We start from the raw sequence: 22125 nt of genomic DNA, 5'->3' as shown, positions 1-22125 counted from the left end.
TTTCTGTACTATTATTCTATTCTGTTCTATTATTCCAACTGTTCTAGGGCCAGTGCTACACAGCTGATAGCTGATTGGGTAGATATTATGTATAACTCTACATTTTAAGAACATGTTTGACACTTTCATACAATATTCTTTCATGTTCACTTTAGACATTTTTTTCTAATTCCAAAAACAAATCCTATGGGAATTTTGATAGGTTTACATATATGCAAAATAAATGTAATATATCTACTGGACAGCCAATATATGTATTACTTCTATATATATTTATGTTTTATATATAAATATACATGTTACATATATAAATATATATAATTAGATGAGATAACTAAAGCACACTTATGATATTGAAACTTCCTATCTAGGAACATGAAATTTCTCATTTATCCAAGTCTTCGTTTATTACTCTCAAGAAAATGTTGGCATTTTCTTCAGATAGAAGATAAAGAGGGTTTTTGCTTTATTTCCTTGTTTGGGTATTTTTGGGGGGTGTCTGGTTTCTTATCAATTGCAGAACAACTTTCTGATTTCCTACTTAGAAGCATTGCTTCCTCTCCTGTTCCTGATACCTGTCTGACCTCATCACAGCTCACTCCCTCCTTCTAGATGCTGTCCCCTTCAAGAAGGGCATTTACATTTTCTAACCTTCACAAGGACCACTCTTCTCTGACCTCTGCTTTATATCCCCTTCCCATCAATGACCAATTTCCTTATTTTCACATTTTAAATCATAGGCAAACTGTGGCTTACTGGCCAAAGAAATGCACTAAGCAAAAGGGCCTCTTTTTTTCTTTCTTTTTTTTTTGAGATGGTGTCTCCCTCTGTCACCAGGCTGGAGTGCAGTGGTGTGATGTCTGCTCACTGCAACCTCACCTCCCGGGTTCAAGTGATTCTCCTGCCTCAGCCTCCCGAGTAGCTGGGACTACAGGCACGTGCCACCACACCCAGCTAATTTTTGTATTTTTAGTAGAGACAGGGTTTCGCCATGTTGGCCAGAATGGTCTCAATCTCTTGACCTTGTGATCTGCCCACCTCGGCCTCCCAAAGTGCTGGGATTACAGGCTTGAGCCACTGTGCCTGGCCAGAAAAGTTTCTTTTAGCAAGAGTAGGATGGATGGGTTAGGGAGAGAAGAGACCAGAAGCAGGAGGCGAGTGCTGGGCTGCTCTGAGAAGTGGGGTTCTGGGTGGTCAGGCCCAGGGTGGAGAGGTGGGAATGGAGGACGGATGGTGATAAGACACTTTGGGAAGGAAGAGTGGACGATAGTTGCTCTGTCATAGGACCATGTGGAGGACCTAGTAAAGTTCACTATTGCTGATTTGAGGCTTTGGCTCAGAAGGACAATTCAAATGGATCAGAATAGATGACTGCCAATCCTTGGACATGGACGTGGGCACAGAGAGCTCTGGCTTGTTCTTGTAAGTGCTGCTTTAGATTACTGTCAGAGGGAAGGAGAGAGTTGGACAGCCTTACCCAACCCACTCCCTCATCTCAGGCAGTACTAACCAGATGACACGTAAGTGTTTAGTAGCATCTGGTGGAGGTTTATTGTGATTATAAAGAACAGCACTTAAAGCACCTTTTTGCTAAAATCTAGAGTTTGCATAATTCCATTTCAGGTATTTCTTTAATGCTTATTCTTTCTTTCATGATATGGGTGGAAGTGCTCTGCAAATGTGCAGAATCTTCTGTGGGGACAGCTATCCCGTGATCTCGGGGTGCTTAGTGGCTCACTCCTCCCTGACTTACAGGGGTGTGTGTGGGCATGTGTGTTGCTGTAAGTTGAGCTCTACTGAGAATGGGGCCAAGGGCATGTCAGGCTCAGGGCCACCATGTAGGTCTGTGTAAATTGCTTGCTACACGTGGACACTGGCTGCCAGGGATGAGGCTGGAATCTGAGTAGTGCTTCTCTCCCAAGCTGTTTGCCATGGGACTGAGTCTCAGGGTGATGGCAAGGGGCTTCATTTTGTATAAAGCCTCTGGGTGAGCTGGCTGGGCCTGCTCTGGCATCTCTCCAGGCTCCTAGAGTGATGGGGACTGTATGGATGAGGGGTTAAGGGCTACTGGTTCCCAGGGAATCCCTGCTGCCATCCTGTGCTCACGAGACATCTGCCACTGCATCTCCAGACTCATATCTCCATTCTAGGCAGGAAGAAGGGGGAAGAGCAGAAGGCATGGCCCACCAGGTCTGTTGCTTTTTAATCAGGAAAACAAAAGCCAGAACCAAGTCACGGGGCCAGCTTCAGTTGCAGAGGATCCAGGGAGGGAATTGATTTAATGGACAAATGTGTCTGAAAAAAATCAGCCTGAAAAAAACCAGAGTCCTGTGGCTGAGTGGGGAAGAGGGCATGGATTTGGGGTAGGTGCCTAGCAGTGCCCGGAGAAACAGGCCTCAGCACCACAGTGTTGGCATTGCTAGTTGTAACATCCTTCTTTGTTGTCTATATTCAACATTTTGTCAAACTTTTCTCATTCCTTTAGCATTCCACACACAACATAAAATTAGATTTAAAAGCTGAATTGAGAATTTCTGGGGACTCCGGATAAGTTTCTTAGGTTAACTACGTAGAACAGAACACTTTCCCTGAAGAGTGGGGAGGCATGTATATATGCCACGTGTCCCTGGGAGCCCAGTGTTCAAAGCTGACAACCCTACCCACAGGAATTGCCCCTCCTGGTCACAAGGACCCAAAGCAGCTGGGATGTTTTCAGTAGTTGTTGTTGGTTTTTTGTATTGTGTTTTTGTTATGAAGAAGTTTGAGTTTATTCCCAACTGCATATTTAAGGATCTAAAATAGAAATTTAGCAACTAAGTCTGGAAGGTTCCAGGAGGACTTAAGTTGGACTTGAGCCTGTTTCTCCTCGATGCCTCACGGTCCCTGGGGCTACAGCAGACCAGCTTCTCTAGCTGGCTTGGCTGCTCCTAGGCCCAGCCAGGGTCCTTGCTTTAGAGAACAAGGTGAGGCTTCAGTGTAAGAGATTGGATGATGAGTGGCAGTCACTTGCTCAGTGGGAACCTGCCTGCACAGTGTGGTCGGAGCCGCTTGGCTGGGTCAGCAGGTCCTCTGGGATGTGGCCCCATCAAACTTCCAGCCTCATCCCTGGCAGTTTTTAACAATCTAGACAAAGCCACTTCTTATCTCCTGAAGGTCTTCTCTCCCCAGACTAGATCCTAGACATTCTTTAGGGCCTAGTCCAAGGGTCAGCCCTTCCAGACCCTGAGCCCCTCCACCACCAGGTGAGTTACAGTTGCTCTGCTGTTGAGCTCCCTCAACAACAGAGGGCGCGGCACACCCCATTACTGTGCTGAATGTGTCTTCAGGAGAGCCACAGTGCCTCATTCATCTTTGTTACTCTAGACTTGTTACATGAGTCAAAATAGCCATCCTCCCAGGTGTGTTTGCCTCAAGGGAAACCTGAGCAAGAGCAGGGAGCTTGTGGAGCCAAGTCTTCTTCCACCTGCCTCCAGTGCCACCTGCACCCAACTTCCTGAGAGCTGAGGAGAAAAGCTGGGGGCCTTGTGGTCACAGCTCTGGCCAGTGACAGGGTTGACTCATCACCCCACACACACTGTCTTAGTTCGCTAAGACTACCATAATAAAATACCACACACAGGTGACCTAAAGAGCAGGAATTTATTTCCTACAGTTCTGGAGGCTGGGAACTCCAGATCAAGGTGCTGGCCAGTTAGGTTTCTAGTGAGGGTGCTTTTCTTGGGTTGTAAGCAGCCACCTTCTTGCTGTGTCTTCAAGTAGCAGAGGGAGAGAACTAGTAGCACTCTGGTCTTTTCTTATAATGACACCAGTCCCATCATGAGGATCTCACCCTCGTGACCTCATCTAAACCTAAGTAGCTCCAAAGGCCCTACCTCCAAATATCATCACTTTGCGTATTAGGGCTTCAACTTAGGAATTTTGAGGGGACATAAACATTCGGCTCATAATACCTGCTTGCCAAGCTCCCATCTTGTTTAATTCTGGGCTGGCTGCAGAGATGAGTGAAGCCTAGGACCTGCCTCTGGGGACCACGCAGGCCAACTGGGAAGCCACACATACGAGGACTTTGAGAATGCCAGGACACTTCTTATTCCCTGCTCCCCTCCTAGGCCTCTAAGCCGGTTCGTCCCCTATTCATCCTCACCAGTGCATGCCTTTTCCTTTCTTCTCATTGGAAGGCTCATCTTCATTCATCCACCAGGCAGCTGCACAGAGGCCTAAGTTCACAGGAAAGGTGGAGGTGCTCTGGTATAAGGGGCATGGAATGTTTGAATGACAAGATGAGGGCTTTGAGACAGTATAGCTGTAGATCTGGAGAGGCTGACAGGCCAGTGGTGCTGTATTCTCCTTATTGATCCTCTTCTCAGCATGTAAATCAGCTGTCTCTGGGCACACACCGTATGTATGAAGGCCAACCAAGACATTCTGACACCTCGAAGCCCACAAGAAAGGAACTCTGAAAGGTTTTGATACTGTTTTCACTGCTTCTATGGAAAAACAGATTTTTTTTCCTTGCAAAATATCACATCTTCCCAAATGAAGGAAAATCCATTTTGTTTTTGTATGTGTCTGACTCTTGAAGTTCTGTTGCTGACCCAGGCTTGGCAGCTTTTCAGAACTAATCCCTGATCCTTTCTGTGCTGAACAGTAGCCAGTCCTCTGAGCCGAACTGGGGCCATTTGTTTTCATCTCTAAATAAGTAGTGAGTGCTTTTAATAATGAAATGCAGAAAGGACCCAAGATGGTGCATTAATCTTGGATTCTCCTTTTTTTATCACTAAGAAAACTGCTGCAGACGGAAAAAGGCAAGAGATCATTGTTCTGGATTCCAAGAGGAGTAACGCCATCAATATTGGTCTGACGGTGCTGCCCCCTCCAAGGACGATTAAGATCGCCATTTTGAATTTTGATGAGTATGCCTTAAACAAAGAAGGAATTGAGGTGAGGGAAGCTCTATTAAGCATTATTTGTATTTTATCATATACTGCACGTATAATATGCTGCATGTCCACATTTCAAAAGATGCGCCTTTCTGTCCTCAGCTAGACTGTGAATAAGGTTAATAATTCTTACATGCGTTAAACTTTTTGAGGGGAGGGGAAGTCTCACTTTGCCTATGAAGTTCAGCAATCTTCACTCAGGTTCATTTACCAATCTCCCTCTGACCACACTCTGCCTACCTCAGAATGGAAGAAGAGTAGATAAACTCCTTGGGAGGCCACTAGGGTTTTTTTTCCCATGTCATTTTGAACCACATAACATTTAACACTTTCAAAGGGAGGGTTTTCAGGACATGCGCACATCCATGTAAGAGCTTTATCTCTTGGCATTTGTTGGGGTTCAGAGAGACGTGTTTCATTTGATAAGCCAGAGAGCTCAAGTCAGCTGAAGCTTTAGCATTTGTTGATCTGAATGTCACAAAGTGGAGCGACATTGGGTGGCGTGGCTGTGGCCACACAGCTGGAGCTGGAGACAGGGTTCACCTGTGGGGCCTGGGTTTGTGTTCTTCCACAGGCCACGCTCTCCCTCCGCTGTGGGTTGCTGCCAGTTTAGCAGGTTAAATCTCTTATTATAAAAAAAGGAGTGAGCAGAGCCGATGTGTCCCACCCACCAATTGCTACAGAAGGGTGTTATAGCTTGGGGGCCCACTGGGTCAGAGTGGGGATCTGGGGACACTGCTTTGTGGCATTGGGTGGCACCTAACCCATCCTCCTATTGGCAGGGAACCCCAGACTCCTTTAAAGCCTCTCCATGACTGGGGTTCATCTTCTTGTTTGAGACACTTGGGTGTGGATGGAACCTATGATGCCTGACTCCAGAGAGGGAGAGCAAGCCTTCTAGAGAAAAGTTGAGAGTGAGGAAGGGCCTGGGCCTCTGGCCAGAATCACCCATGGCCCTGGGAATGGGAGGGAGCAGTGGGCACACAGTACGCAGAGGGGTCTGCACCCAGCCCACTGGGCATGCCTTCATGCTTTGGAAGGAAGGGACCTTCACAGGAAAAGCCATTACTAGAGGCCTGAACTGCAGGCTCTAGTAAGTAGACCCCCAAATTCGTGCCCACCCAGGATGTGACCTTATTTGGAAAAAGGGTCTTGTACATGTAATCAAGTTAAGATGAGGTCATACTGGATTCAGGTGGGCTCTCAATCCAGTGACTGGTATCCTTATAAGAAGAGGGAAGTTTGAATACAGGGAGGAAAGTGCTACTTGAAGACAGAGAACACACAGAGAGATATACAGAATGCCTTGTGATGATGGAGATGGAAATTAGAGTGATGTCTTTAAAAGTCAAAGAATACCAAGGATTGTGGACAACCACTAGCACTGAAAAAAAGCAAAGTTCATCTCCTGGGGCCTTCAGAGACAGTATGGTCTCTAACATCTTGATTTTGGACTTCCAGATTCTAGAACTCTGGGAGAATACATTTCTGTTGTTTAAGCCACCCAGTTTGTGATATTTTATTATGGCACCCCTAGAAAACCTATATAAGGCCCAGGAAGCTCTACTCAGAGAAACATACGCTCCCTTTTCCAGGAACAAGTACAATAAGGGAAATGCACTTCTTTCCTAGCAGAAGAAGTTGTGCCCTGAGCTCTGGAGCCAGGCCAGGCAGCAAAGCCGGTCAGCATATCCAGGTGTGTTCTCTGTCTTCAAACAGCATTCTCCTCTGTGTTCAAACTTCCTTCTTCTTAAAAGGATACCAGTCATTGGATTTAGGGCCCACTCGAATCCAGGAATCCGGCCTATCGAGAGAGTAAGGGCACACAGCAGACCGGAGCAGGGCACATGAAGGAGTGAGTGGGCGACAGCTGGGAGATACAGAGTGAGAGACTGAGGCAGTTGCCAGATCGCAGGAAGGGGCAGGCCAGGCCTCAGTGTGATGCATCCCACTCTGGGACCCTCCTAGAGGAACAAGGGAGGAGCAGGGCAGTGGCCTGCTGTTGGGTGGACCTGGATGTACCAAGTGCAAAGTGTCTCTCTGCGAGGTCCGACCCGCAGACCCTAACCCAGTGACAGATGAGAGACATACACTGACAGATATTTTGTCTGTCAGTGTGGCTAAGGGGCTTCTGCTCCTGAATCTGCAGCATCCGCCCTGATAAACTAGTGAAGTTCACATTTATTTAGTACAGATTAAATGACAAAGGTCTTGAGTAAACACCACTAGAGGGAAATTAACACTGCCGACCCCCCAGTAGAGAGCAATCATGCACCCGCGGATAATCAAAGGTTAGTCTTAGGACCACATGAGTAAACAAGCTATTTAGATAAACTCCCTAACATTCCTTTTAGTATCAACTCAAGGTAAAGAGGATTAGGCTGCTTTTAGTCAAATCTTTTACTAAAGCTGTGCAAACCCCCCGGCCTTCCAAGAAGGTTTGCTTCTCTTTCCTACAATATCCTCTTAAAATTTTTCCCACCGCCCTGACTGAATCCCACATCTGTCCTCTAGGGGAGACAAGGCAGTGGCTCTTGGTCTATCCTATTTACACAACAAGATCCTTCAGAGAGCACAAACGCTTCAGATTCGTACAGAGAGAGGCTACAAAGATAGCCAGAGCCAGCCTGATTAAAAGAATAAAAGGACAACTGACCCTTAAAAAATATTTCTCCTCCTTGTCATGAGAACTTGAAAGTCCCTCAGGAGAAATTTATTCTTTTGATTTTGCCTTTGTTCTTTCCTGAAATGCAACTTTCCCCAGGTGGGGAAAGTTTCAGATACAATAAGTTACTAAGATTCTAGAATGAACCAAATTATTATTTTTCTTGTCTGGCTGGTTTCCAGTTGAACACCCTTTTGATCCAGGAAGGAATAATTACAGCTATGATGCTGATGGATATGGGAGTAGCAGCACAGCACCAAATCTGACTTTCATAGGATTTTTACTGTGGGCCAGGCACCAGGTAGGCGCCTGCCACAGATTCTCATCAAAGCTTATGAGGTACATATGCTCCCCAATGTGAAAATGAAGAACGGGAGTCCCAGCATTAGGGTGTGCCCAGGCTCCCAAGCCAGTGTGCCAGAGAGCCGGGGAGCCGGGATGCAAGCTCTGAAGCTTGAATCCAGAATGCAGGCTGTGGTTTTGTGGGGTGGCTGGCCCTGGAGGGGCCCTCCAAGCCTGGGTTTGTGTGCCTCAGAGAATAAGAGGGAATCTGAAAGGTGAGGGAGAGACATGTACGCAGCAGCGCAGCCCTTTTCACTGTGCTGCCTACATTTGCTACCCAGGAGTAACTGACTTACAGAGCAATCTGAAGTGAGGAGACACAGCCATAGCAAACACTGGTAGCCCTTACTGAGATTGTATTGCATCGTGAGTCCTCAGTAAATTCATAGTCACAGTGACAGAGAGTTACATTTTTATGTTCTCTTCTAAGGTGGGTTTCTCAACTTCCATGCTACTGGCATTTTGGGTTAGACAGTGCTTTGTTGTAGGAGGCTGTCCTGTGCATTATGGGATGTTTAGCACATCCCTGGCCTCTACCCATTAGATGTCAGTAACACCTACCCTCCCCCCACAACCAAAACTGTCTCCATACATTGTCACATACCCCCTAGGAGCAAAATCACCCCGGTTGAGAGCCCCTGATCTAAAGGCTGCCTGTGTGAATCCAGAGACTATGTAGATCCCTCAGCACTTCCCAGTCACAGCTGAGAAGACTCCAGTCGAAACAGCCCTCTTGGAGAACATGGAATCCAGGGCACTCTCAGGCATCACCTACTAGCTTGGGCCATTGGTCTCAGGGACCTGAGAGGTAGAGATAGATGATCTAGATCCCTGTGCCAAACCAATACCCAGAGCTTGTTCTCTAGGCTTGTTCAAGAGTTAAATCAGGACTGAGAAGACATGCAAATGGGTACGTGCAGATCTTTATTAATGAGATTTCCGGGTTGCACCCAGAGGGCCTTTAGCCAAACTGTCTGCTTCTCGGATGCAAGCACTATAGCCTGGCACCATGGCTTAATGGGGTTGTTTGAAAGCTCTGTGTACCTAAACATAATTAGAATGTTTTCATCCCATGGCTTTGCTTAGCAACCTAATGATATGTATCCAGGTTTGTCATGAAAACCTGAAGGAGTAGTTAACGTCATTAAGGAAGTCATTTTTCATAAGAGTATTAAACTTCAGAAAATCATTTTGCAGCCATCTTTAAGTAGCATTAATGATATTTCCCCAAGTAAAATGGCATCAAATTATCATAAATGGAAGTTATGACAATTTTTATTTTCTTTTTCTTTCTTCTCTAGTTTTTATAGAGCCTGTGTCCACTCAGAGGGTAGCACAATTGAATGGTCCCAAACAACACTTAACTTGGCTCAACTTGGCTGCCAATCCAATCGGTATCCTAGAAACAGAAATTTTCTTTGGCCACAGATAAAAAATGACAGCATCTTTGAAAGCAGTTTACCCTGCACAGTGCCTGTCCACAGGTGCCCAGCTGCGTGGGTGCCGGACATATGCAGACGAACCTGACCACAGAGAGTCACAGTTGACTCAGCAGTGCCAGGGAACCAGAATATCTTCATGACTGAGTGGCTTAGCTGCACTGCTAATTTGCATTTATGGTTGAATTTATTCACTATTAATTTGAATCCCTATGAACTATGGGGCTAGTGCTAGAAACTAGAGGTAGCCCCTGCATTCTTCTCTAGCTCTGCCTTGGTTGATCCAGCTTAGCTTCAGGCAAATCATTTTGTCTGTGAGTTTGATACAGTAATTTCTGCCCTAATGTGCCTCAATGAGTAATCTAAGAATGAAAGAAGATACTATCAAGATGCTTTAAAGTTTTTTTTTTTTTTAAGTTGCTATAGGAATGTAGGTACATGGATAGAACACTATTTTCTCATGCAAATATGCACATTGTATGCAAACCAGGCATAGCCCTCAGGGCTTCAACTTTCTACTGCAGTCACCAAAATCCTTGTGGCAGATGCTTATCCAAAGCTGTAGCCAGGGTTCTGTTTAAAACTCACAGGGCAAAAGAATTACTCATTATGGTTTCATGTGCAGGTAAATGAAATGGCCGAACCCAATAGTATTGGGGTCTATTTTTAAAAAAAGGAGATTTTTGCATTTTTCTCCAAAATACATGACTTTCAGATACAAAAGCAAATATGCTTAGAGCAGTGCTAGAGGGACGCTGTCTAGGCAAAAGCTAAAAACATGGAGGTTATCACACTGAAACAGGACATTTTCCCTGACCCCTTCACAGGCCTTGTGATGGGAGTGCCTTGCTTACTCAGCTCATAGCTCTCTCAACTCCTCTCAGGAGTGGGAACACACAGGTGAGTGAGTGCAGGAGCCGAGGCATGTGCTTCTGGGCACCGGCAGGAGCAAAACTCCATGTGGGCCCTGCAGCGGTGTCTGGCGGGGAGTACCCGCAACCCCGGAAACCCCAGAGGGCATGTGTACAGTACGACTTTTAGCTTTGCCATCGTGGATGGCTTAAGTGTTAACTCAGTTGACCCTCTGCCTTTTTGTGTGAGGTGGCTGTTCTCCACCAGTGAGGGCAGAGGGTCAGTGTGACAGCCTTTAGCGCCCACATCTGTGACACCAGAGCTCTTGTTTGGTGTCCAGAAAAAAATCAGGTCACATAAATGAATTGAAGGATGGTGAATATAGAGGGTTTTATTGCCAATGAAAGTGGTTCTCAGCAAGAAGGGGAGCTGGAAAGGGGATGGAATGGGAAAGCGATCTTCCCCCAGAATCTGGCCATCCCCAGCTGTACTCCTCTTGGAAGCAACTCTGTCAAGCCATCCCTCTGAAGTCAAGCTGCCTCTCTCTGACATCAAACCACAATTTCTGATGTCCTGCTGCTTCTCCTCTTCTCCCCTTCTCTGCTCTCTGCCAGTGGAGCCCGGGGTTTTTATGGGTACAGGATGGGGGTGGGGCAGACCAGGGATGGTTTTGGAAAAGGTGGGAAAACGGGGATGTAAAGTTCTCACTTTGGGCCACAGTTCCAGGCTTGAGGGTGGGGCCTTTGCCAGGGACCCCACCCTTTTCTGTCTAGAATTTCTCTGCTTCCTATCCCTATCAACATATTGGTCTTGTTTGATGTTTGCTTTCCTGTGAAATGAAACGATGATCATGAAATTATCAATAAATCTACTGACTTAGAAAAGCGAGTTAAAAATACCACCTCATAATCATCACATTATCATCTGCTCACAAAAAACAAGGGCCATCAGCTCATAGGAGGGGCTCATAGGAGGTGGCTTTAACCTACCATTCCACTGTCTTACAACATTCTTATTGTCAGTGATGTGTAAAAAAAATAAAATAAACTGGCAGGTGGCAACCTCATAAATCTTCAACATTGACCAAGTAGTATAAATTAGATAAATGAAAAACAAAAAGAAGAGTAATTACTTTCTCAAAGGAACAAAGCAACAAAATTCATTACAGGAAGACATCTTCTGAAGGTTGTACAAAGTGTTGACAGTTTTTCATTTCAGAATTTTGGTCATGCCAAAAACAGTGGCAGTGCTAAGGAAATTAAAATACAAATTTTAGTGAAGCATTTATTTTGAAAACTAATTGAGTTTAAATCATGCATGTTTTTAAAGAGGCAACATCTGCTTGAAGTGTCTTGGCTATCTCTTAATGCTATCTGCGTGAACAGGTGGGACATGTGCCAGGTTGTGGGAAAGCAAGGAGCACTGCCACCACATATCTCTCCAGATGCTCAAATTCCACCCAAAGCCTCAGTGATTGGAGAGCCAGTGAAAGGAAAGTTGGAAAGGGAGGTGTCTCAGGCTCACCTTTGGTAACTTTACACTGACTACAGCCTGAATGCACAATTGCAATGCAGTTTTGCATCGTTGGTTTCTGATAAACTAAGGCAGGCCTGCCTGTTAACACCCTCATCAAGCCCAGGACTACATCTATCCCAGCCAGGTACATCCTGATGCACAATTGTGTAAACATCTGCATATGTAGGGAGTGTGGTGTCAAGAGTCCTGTTTCTCATTTTGTTATTTATTTTCTTAGTTTTTGAACTCATATAGAGTGCAGTCGACTTTTTGGTATATGGTTCTGTGAGTTTTAAAGCATATAAATTCATGCAATGACCACTGCAATCAGGATTTAAAACAGTCCCATCTTCCAACAAAACTCTTGTGTTGCCCTTTTGTAGTTGTACCCTCAACCCACCTCTGGCACCTGGTAACCATTTATGTATTCCCCATCACTATGGTTTTGTCTTTTCAAGAATGTCCTGTAAATAGCATGTAACCTTTTGAGACTGGCTTCTTTCACTCATCATGATGCCTTTGAGATTCATTCAAATCATTGTGCATATCTATAGTTTGTTCCTTTTATTGCCAAGTGCTGTTGCATTGCAGGGAATCTACTACAATTTGTATATTCACCACTCAAGAATATTTAGTTTGGTCCAGTTTTTGGCAGTTATGAATAAAGCTACTACAAATATTCATGTACAAGCGTTTGTGTGAAAGTAAGTTTCCATTTTTCCAGGATAAATACCCAAGAATGGAATTGCTGGGTTGTATGATAATTCTGTATTTAATCTTTTGAGGAACTAGAGCTTGTCCTCTATTCTCTAACAGTGTCTATCACAAAGCAAAAGTTTTTAATTTGGATAAAGTTTGGTTTATTAACTTACTCTTTTTTGGAATCACGTCTAAGGAATTTTTGCCTAACATAGGTTATAAAAGTTTTCTCCTATGTTGTCTTCTAAAAGTTTCATAGTATTCCATTTTATTTTCAGATCTGTCATCCATTTTGAGTTTGTTTATGTAGACTGTAAGGTTTAACTTGGGGTTGCTTTTTTCTGCATATGGAGTCTAGTTGTTCTAACACCATTTGATGAAAATAACATCCTGTTTCTATTGAATTGCCTTGCACCTTTTTCAAAATCAATGGGCCACATTTGTGTGTCCTGTTCTGAACTGTCTGCTCTGTCCCATCGATCTAGGTGTCTATCCTTTTACCAATGACACACTGTCTTAATTACCATAGCTTTTTATTTATTAAAGTCAGGTTATATGATTTCTCCAAGATTACTCTTTTTCAAATTTAGTTGTTCTAGTTCTTCTGCTTTATCATGTAACTTTTAGAATCAGCTTGTCTATGTAAGGTAGGAGACCAGCAGGACTTGTTTTCTGGTCCCAACCCTGATGACCAAAGCAAGATCTGGTTCAGATGGGATAAAGCAAAAAAACTGATGAAAACCACAGACAGAGACAAAAGCAATTCTTAGCTGCCCTCATTGCTCATAAGTATAAGCTACTCCCACTAGAGCCACGACAATTTATAAATGCCATGGCAACAACCCACAAGTTACCACCCCTTTCTGGGGCAAGACCCAAAACTTACTGTCCCTTTCCTAGAAAGTTCTAAACAACCCACCCCTCAATTTGTGTTGACCTGACCTTTAATTTGCATATAATTGAAAATAGATTTACATGAGTATAAATACTGTTGCCAAGAGCCCATACTTTGCTAACCCTGGGCACACTGCCTAGGAGTTAGCCCTGCTCCAGAAGGAGCAGTACTGTTCAATGAAAAATTTCAGTCTATCACTACCAGTTTTGCCCTTGAATTTTTGATCACCAATTTGCCCTTGAATTCTTTCCTGGTTAAAGCCAAAAACCATCCCAGGCTAAGCCCCAGTTTTGGGGCTCACCTGTCCTGCATCATATATCTACAAAAAAATCATCCTGGTGTTTTGATTGGAATTAAATTAAATCTATAGATCAATTTTGGAAGAAGTAACATCTTGTCTGTGTTGAGTCTTTCGGTCCATGAATATAGTATGTCTCTCCATGTATTTATTGTTTCTATCTTCTTTGATTGCTTTCATCAGCATTTTCTAGTTTCTAGCATAAAGATACTTAACAGGATTTGTTAGAGTTTTACCTATGTGTTTCATTGCAAATAGCATTTTTTTAAAACTTAGTTTATGATAAATGTGCAGATAATGAACTAATAAGATGGATTTTTGTGTTTTGACCCTACATCATACATTGTTAAACTCACTTTTTTTGCTTTATAAATTTTTTGTAGATTCCTTATAGTTTTTATGCAGACAATTATGACATCTGTGTGTATGAGCAGTTTTTTCCTTTCTAGTCTGTCTGCCTTTTATTTCTTTTATGTACCTGGCTAAGGTTTCCATATGATGTTCAATAGGAATAGTAAGAGTAGACATGAGAATTTTTACTTTAACAAATGTAATCACAAAGGAATTTGAGTGTGTGAGAATCGTATGTATTCTGGTGCCTTTTTGCCTTCTCTGCCTTCCACAATTGATTTTTACCAGAAACAAATAGAAGTAAAAAGATATACTTCTTTTATTAGCTTGTATTTCTAGATACCATCATAATTTTTTCTGTAATCAGACTTAAGTTTAGTATTACTTAAGGTACTATCATTTCTATGTAAGTTAAAATAGTTATATGTCACATGAACAAAAGTCAATCTGAGTTACTTGAAAATGATTCATTTTTGTAAGCTTTTAAGTTAATTCAGAAGTGCTACAAAGCATATTTTTGGCATGTCTTACTCTACTTCCTAGGGAATGGGGAGCTGTTCTCTAATCTTGTGTCTTGTTTTTCATCTTTTTCTCACCTCCCATCTCCCTTTCTTGCCTAGAATGTACTTTGTGTGCAAAACCCTGAAATTTTGGGTCAAGTTGCTTCAAGTATATTCGGTTTATGATAATATAACACCTGTAGATACCTCTATTACCTGGTTGGAAAATTATAATATGAATTTTATAACATTGAAGGGGCAGGGGAGGGTCCATCACTAAGAGAAAATATATCATCTCATATTTCCAGAAAATTCTAACGATGATTCCCACCGACGAGGAGAAGCAGAAAATCCAGGAAGCTCAGCTGGCCAACCCTGAAATCCCCTTGGGCAGTGCAGAGCAGTTCCTCCTCACCCTCTCCTCCATCAGCGAGCTCTCTGCACGACTTCACCTCTGGGCATTCAAAATGGATTATGAAACTACAGAAAAGGTAAGCTCTCAGTAAGAGAGGCAGCTGATCCCACATCCACAGGGTTGAGAAAGGCAGTTTTTCATTGATCAATATTAAGGCAGTGAAATGTCATTCTTGGCATAGGGTGTGGAGGGTGAGTTGACAATGAGCAGGTCGTGTGTACACCAAGTGATCAGCAGCTGGCCAATGGAGGCTGATTCTAAAGTGTCTGCCTGGTGCCAGCCTCAGACACTAGATTGTGGGCACCAGGTGATTGATTACAAAGCAAAACAGTAAATTTTTTTTTCAGGTCCTATATTCTCATTGTAGAAAATGTGGAAAATACAGAAAAGCACGATACAGAAAATTTCCTATAATCCTTCCGCCTGATGATAATCGCCTAAACTGCCAGTGACTATGGCAATTAGCAGGTCTTTGGGTCCCTTTGAGAGAGTATCCCTGGTAGAAAGTTGAAGATGATGCCTATTGCAGGAGTTTGGGAGGAGAATAGAAGGAAAGGGGCCTTAATGGAGAAAGCTTGAGGAGGCTCCTCCTGAGTAGAAAGCAGAGGACATGGGCATCCTCTCTGGAATAGGGCAGTGGGAGTTTGATGCAGGCTGAACAGAAGGAGCCAGTGGAGAAGAAAAGGGAGAGATGGAAAGTGAACTGTGTGGGATCTTAGTTGAGAGGAAGTCCCCAGAAAAGACAGATTCTGTGGGCCAAGTGGGCCAGGTGCAGTGGCTCACACCTGTAATCCCAGCACTTTGGGAGGCTGAGGCAAGAGGATGACTTGAAGTCAGGAGTTCAAGACCAACCTGAGCATCATAGTGAGACCCTGTCTCTACAAAAATTTTAAAAACTTAGCCAGGTGTGATGGCATGCACTTGTAGTCCCAGCTACTCAGGAGGCTATGGCAGGAGGATCACTTGGGGCCAGGAGTTCAAGGCTGTAGTGGGCTATAATCACCTTACTGTACTCCAGCCTGCGCAACAGAGTGAGACCCCCATCTCTAAAAAAATAAAGCCAAGTGGAGAGGCTATGTGGTCTCCATCTTCTGGCAAAGGAAGGAGCAAGGTCCTATACTGAGGGCCAGATAGGTGGTGGTGGGTTTAGGGGATTTCAGGAGGGAACCACAGTATTTGAATTCATCAGGAAGTCAAGCAGAGAGAAAGACACCTAGGACTGCTGAGGTGACTGCTATGACTGGGTCACAAGACCAGCCAGCATGCTCAGGTGACTTTCTTTAGCTAAGGGAGGTAACGTCATGGAGAAAACAGATCACTGGGTCAGCCTGGCAGGACCTGGGCTGGAGAAACTGAAGCTGGATCTCCTGGCTTTGGGATATAGTCTGGGGGAGAGCCTCAGTCAAGACAAAGGAGTAGGGGCCACAGAACAGCAGCAGAGAGGGTGGGGGAGATGGAGGCCATGAGGTTACAGGGTGGGCTGGAGGTCTGAGGGAGGGAGATCATGAAGGCAATGGGGTAGTGAGGGCAGTAGCCTTCTAGTGAGCAGGCCAGGCTGAGAGGTGGCTAACTGTAGAGTGCCTTGAAGGGAGGAGGAGGCCTGGGGGCAGTTCAGGGACATCGAGGCCACAACTTTCATTGCCAATCTGCCTGGAATGAGAAAAAGCAAAGAAGAAGACTGTGGTCTAGAAGCTGAAGGAAGATGGGAAGGAAGAGTTTCCCAGAAGTCAGCCACAGCCAGGAAGGAGAGTAAGAGGAGGGCATTCCCTGAGGCAGGAACGGGGAGTCCAGAACCCTTGTCACCCCAGCACAAGGTCCTTTTGGTCTCCACTGCAGGGTCTGGGGAGTAGAGGCTCTCCCTGCCACACGTTTCCATACCTAGGAACAATGCCCATCGCGGGGGATTGCCTCATGCTGGGGAGAGCACCACGTGTTCCCTTATACGGAAAGTCAAAAGAACAAAGTAAAGCCAAATTATACATTTTTTATCGTCTAATTTTTTTTTAACTGAAAGGAAGTAGCAGAACCACTCCTGGACCTGAAGGAAGGAATAGACCAGTTGGAGAACAATAAAACCTTGGGCTTTATCCTGTCTACTCTCTTAGCCATTGGAAACTTTCTAAATGGAACTAATGTAAGTCGTCCCCATCCCTCATCCTGCAGCGCCCCCCTTGCCACAAAATCCCTGCCAAGCAATTGCTGATGAAAGTTGTACCTCAGGTCCCCCAAAACACAGTAGAACAAATGACTTTTGTGTCTTCTTGCTGAAAATCTAGAAGGAATTTTGTTCTTAAGATATCAGGGCCTGGGCTGGGTGCAGTGGCTGACGCCTATAATCTCAGCACTTTGTGAGGCTGAGATCACGAGGTCAGGAGATCGAGACCATCCTGACTGACATGGTGAAACCCCATCTCTACTAAAAATACAAAAAATTAGCCAGGCATGGTGGCACGTGCCTGTAGTCCAGGCTACTCAGGATGCTGAGGCAGGAGAATCGCTTGAACCTGGAAAGTGGAGGTTGCAGTGAACTGAGATCTTGCCACTGCACTCCAGCCTGGGTGACAGAGCAAGATTCCATCTCAAGATTTCAACCAGTGTCTTGCTATAAATAAGAAAACAGAAAACACACACATGACTCTTTATGAAGTGTAACTACTCTCAAATTTGACATTGGAAAACTTTCTTCTGCCCCATTTTTTTTTCCTGAGCTTATCACTCAAATATTCATGCTTACATGCATTTTGATGCTTAAAGAAAAACAACTTTAAAAAAATATTTTTAAGTTCCGGGGTACATTTGCAGGATGTGCAGGTTTGTTACACTGGTGAACATGTGCCCTGGTAGTTTGCTGTACCTATCAACCCATCACCTAGGTATTAAGCCCAACATGCATTAGCTATTAAGAAAAGCAGCTTTTTAAAATTGACCCAGCTTTGGCCAGGAAGTAGGTGACAGCAGGCAAAGGGAGGAGGAAGTAGATAAACAGATGTAAGAGCCTAGTCCCACAGCACCCTGATTTAGGGGTGAGCCCTGGGACATGGCTCATGGCTGTGGTGGGAAAGAGCTAGAGGCTCCTTCATTCTCAGTGTGGCTGGCCCACGTGTGATTAGCACTGGTTCATGGAATATGTGGCCCTAGGAGCTTCAGTCACAGAGAAACTGAATGTTGGGGCGACTGCAGCTGGGAATTGATTCTAACCATCTGTGCTGTTCTCTAAGAGCCTGCGTGAAACTTGTCTTTTATATTGATGTTTGCAAAACAGGCCAAAGCGTTTGAGTTAAGCTACCTCGAGAAGGTTCCAGAAGTCAAAGACACAGTGCACAAGCAGTCGCTTCTCCACCACGTGTGCACCATGGTGGTGGAAAACTTCCCAGACAGCTCCGATCTGTACTCGGAGATCGGGGCCATCACCAGGTCAGCCAAGGTAGGTCTGCGGATGCCGAGGAATGGGCCTGGTCTCGCCACAGCCACGGGGTCTTTATCAGTCATCCTCGGGGAACACGTGCCCTATTAAGTAAAATGCCCAAGTGCTGCCTGCATTCTCTGCTCTAGAGTTTGTGAATATGATTTGTTTTGTGGCATTTCTAATGAATTTTTAGATTTTTTTCCTATCTCTGATTCTCGGTCAGATTCTTTCCTACTGAGGTATGCAAGGCAAGCCTGCCATCCCATTCCTAAACCCTGTGTCCACTGTTGAGCACTGTTACTCACCAGGGTGGATTCTCCAGAACACTGAAACAGCACAGCTTGTCTTAGGTGGGCAACCATGTCAAAAAGATGCGATTTGGCTCTTCCTGAGATGTCCATAGGACATTGCAGTGAGGTGTGGAGCCAGAAAACAGGGCCCTTCTGGCCCCCGCTCACCAGAGATCGGCAGTCCCTATGATCTTGCCCAAAGAGAACATTTTTATAGGGCTGTAAACAGCATATGGCCTTGGCCCTCAGCTGTAAGCTCTTAAAGCAAGTGCAGAGTTAATATCTTCATGAACTTATGCTTCATTAGAAAAGAGACAGTCGCAGTATGTGGACACCTGGCTGCCTCTAGTGCAGGGGGTCACTGAGGCTGACCAACTCCTGGAGGGATCCCAAACACACCAGAACTGGGAGATGTGAAGGTCTTAGGAGCACAGGAAACTCACTAGGGTAGGGGGCAGGGGTGAAAGACACCCTTAAATAGGGTACAGCAACCAGGCCAGTGTGAAGGAACCTTCTAGAAACACCCCTGGCTGGAGCATGAGAACCAGCAGTACTGGGGTGTGTTGGAATCCAGCATGAGAGGAAGAGAGAGAGTGGTGGGCAAAGGTGGGGAAGGATGTGGGTTGGCTGCTGAGGCCTGCTTCAAGGGGCCCTTCCTCTCTGTCTGCCTTCTGCCACAGCCCTGGCTTGTGGGGACCTGGTGGCCGAGGGCCTCCTCCACCTACCTCCAGAGCCACAGGCTGGCCTCTGCCAGGTGCACCGAGCAGGGGACCCTGAACTGGCCTATCAAAATTTTTTTCTAAGCCTCACTGTATCATGAGAAAGCAAAGCCTTTCCTATCTGGACTCAGGATTCCTTTGGTTTCAGACAAATCATTTTCCTCAAAGTGCCATGAAACCCTGCATACTTGAATCCCAGGGGCTCTGCCTAAACTCGCCTTCTCTTTTTGATGCAATAGCATCAGGAAGTCAAGTACATACGGTGTCTTGCACGCCTCCCTGCCTCACACCAGACACCACACTGCGTGTCTTCATCCTGTTGGTGCCACAGATCCTCTCACAAAATCCATCTTTGCAGACTCTTTCCCTTACACTGTCCTTCTAAGGATGGGCCTGGAGGTCTGAGGTCACTCCAGCAAGTCCCCTGTGGGCTTCAGCAGGCCCTGCGCATTGCCTCTGTCAGTGGCTCCTTACCTCTGCGCACCTGCTCACCTCTAGGCACCTCCCGCTCAGCCCCCCGCCACACCCTACGCGTACCTCCCACTCATCCCCTACCCGCACCCTCCTCGCACCTCCCACTCAACACCCCCCGCCACACCCTCCGCGCACCTCCCATTCATCCCTCACCCCCGCACCCTCCGCGCACCTCCTGCTCACCCCCGCGCACCTCCTGCTGCTCTGGCTTTTGCTTGCTGGACACAGCCTTTCCCATCTTAGCTACTTTCCATCCACCTCAGGCCCCTCCTGTCAGCTCAGCCACTTATTTATCTATTTCTTCCTCCGCTCTTGCCCTTCTCAATTTCTTTCCCCATCCCTCTATTAAATGTGGCCCTCTGATGTATTTTTTTCATGACTAAAAATCTCTCTGATTTATGTAATTTTTAGTCTGGAAATTCTATAAAATCATCACCTTAGAAAACCTCATCTCAGTCTCCTTCAGGCAATCCAGCCTGTCTGCACGTCCCTGAATTCACAGCCAGCGCTCTGTCACATCTGTCCCTTGCATGTGTGAGGTGCATCTGCTGGCAACCCTCACACCCACACACAGGCACACACACGGGCCTGGTGGGGGCTATGTGTCCTTCAGAGTTTGGGAATCACCTGTGTGTACAGTCAGCCTCCTTGAGAACAGGAAGTTGTCTCATTCAGCATTTGTGTTTATGTTCAGTGCCTGGCTTAGAGACTGGTGTAGTTTCCCCGTGAGTGTTGGTGGAATGAGTGAGTGGGTAGGTGAATAAAACAACTTGTCACTCACACTATAAAGGAGATCATCATGCAGAGAAGAAGGTGGTTGCTCATTAGTTGGTCCCCAGCATAGCAGAGCCATCCTCGTCAGACTAGGGTGCATTTTTCAACTTTAAGAGAAATATTATTGCTGAAGAATACGAGTGCTCTGAAAAAAATTTATGAGACATCTTAGTTCATCTTGTACTTGGGTTTCTTGATATCATGTTTTAATTTATAGTTTCCAAAGATTTATTTCCAAATATGGCCAAAAAAGGTGACACGTGTATTGAGTTCATTTGGAGAACAGTTTTATCACTAAATAATGTGATGTCAAGATAAAGACAAATACACATGTGAATAATTTTTAGCCTGCAAATATGTTTGTATTTCAAGATGTGAATTTGGTTTTGATGTTTGTTTCTCCCCAGAGGCAGTTTGGTCTCCCAATTCAGGTTGGTGTTTGGCGGTTTCAGTGTTTGCAATGTTCTCGCTCTGATTTTCAGGTTGACTTTGATCAACTTCAGGATAATTTATGTCAGATGGAGAGAAGATGCAAGGCTTCATGGGATCACCTCAAGGCAATTGCAAAACATGAAATGAAACCAGTTTTAAAACAACGGATGTCAGAGTTCCTGAAAGACTGTGCAGAGCGAATTATAATTTTAAAGATTGTCCATAGAAGGATAATCAACAGGTAAGTGGATTGAGGAACTTATAGAAAATCAGTACAGTGGCATATTGAAAAATTTGTGCTGCAAATTAAGAGCTGATGGTTAAATTTACAGATTTTTGCACATTCTTGGTACATAGCAAGTACACTGATGATACAGATGTTTAACAGTTTCATGGCTAATTAATTTTTCTTACACAATAATATAATGCCATCAAATCTCAAAGTTGGAAGGAATCTCAGAAATAATTTGATCCAAAAATCCTACCTATCAGGAACTGCATCTGTAAGATTCCTAACAAATTGAACCCTGCATCTCTGGGTCTACTGGAAGAATTTCACCTATAGAGAGGACACTCCCTTTCAAGGCAACTCTCTTTGTTAGAAAAGTTCCTCTTTTACCTGATCTGCAGCTGGCCTTCAGAGGACCTTCCAGTAATGGATCCTCCAACAGCTGCTCTATGCCACAGCCTACCTGAGTGAGGTCCAGGCTCCATCATCACAGCACTGTCCTCGAGACCAGCCCTCCTCAGAGTCACAGGATCCCAGAAGACCCTGGAGACACAGCAGTAAGGTGTCCGACCTTGTTTTTCCCACAAGGGGAATGGGGTCTGAAACTACCCATGGCTGTCCAGGGCTGTGCCACCAGAAAGCAGTGGCAGCCCGAAGACTAGAACATGGATCTTCTAACTTCCCAGGCCAGGGCCTTTCCTACCATGGCTACTACTCTCTTCTCCTTCGCTTTGTCACAGAACACAGTTGAGGGACCCTCACCCATTCTTCCTTCCTCCCTCCTTCCCTGCCTTTCCCTTCTTTCCTCATCTCCTTCTTTCACCTTTCTTAAGCCTACACAGAACTTTTTAAGAACCTGATACTTTTATCTGCACATGAACCCTCTCCCA

At 45.1% G+C, this 22125-nt stretch overlaps 1 protein-coding gene across 1 annotated transcript in view; it reads left to right on the top strand.

The window, feature by feature from the left end:
- Positions 1-22125, top strand: part of FHOD3 (formin homology 2 domain containing 3) — a 245489-nt gene that overhangs the window by 192593 nt on the left and 30771 nt on the right. The window contains exons 12-16 of the mRNA XM_011943648.1: positions 4783-4941; positions 14805-14987; positions 16926-17045; positions 18174-18335; positions 21057-21247. Coding sequence (XP_011799038.1) covers positions 4783-4941; positions 14805-14987; positions 16926-17045; positions 18174-18335; positions 21057-21247 — 815 coding nt within the window. The remainder of the gene's footprint in view (positions 1-4782; positions 4942-14804; positions 14988-16925; positions 17046-18173; positions 18336-21056; positions 21248-22125) is intronic.

Source organism: Colobus angolensis, unplaced genomic scaffold (assembly GCF_000951035.1).
Source record: "Colobus angolensis palliatus isolate OR3802 unplaced genomic scaffold, Cang.pa_1.0 Scaffold220, whole genome shotgun sequence".
Taxonomy (NCBI): Eukaryota; Metazoa; Chordata; class Mammalia; order Primates; family Cercopithecidae; genus Colobus; species Colobus angolensis.
Note: the sequence above shows the minus strand (reverse complement) of the source record. Positions and strands in the feature narration are given on the sequence as shown.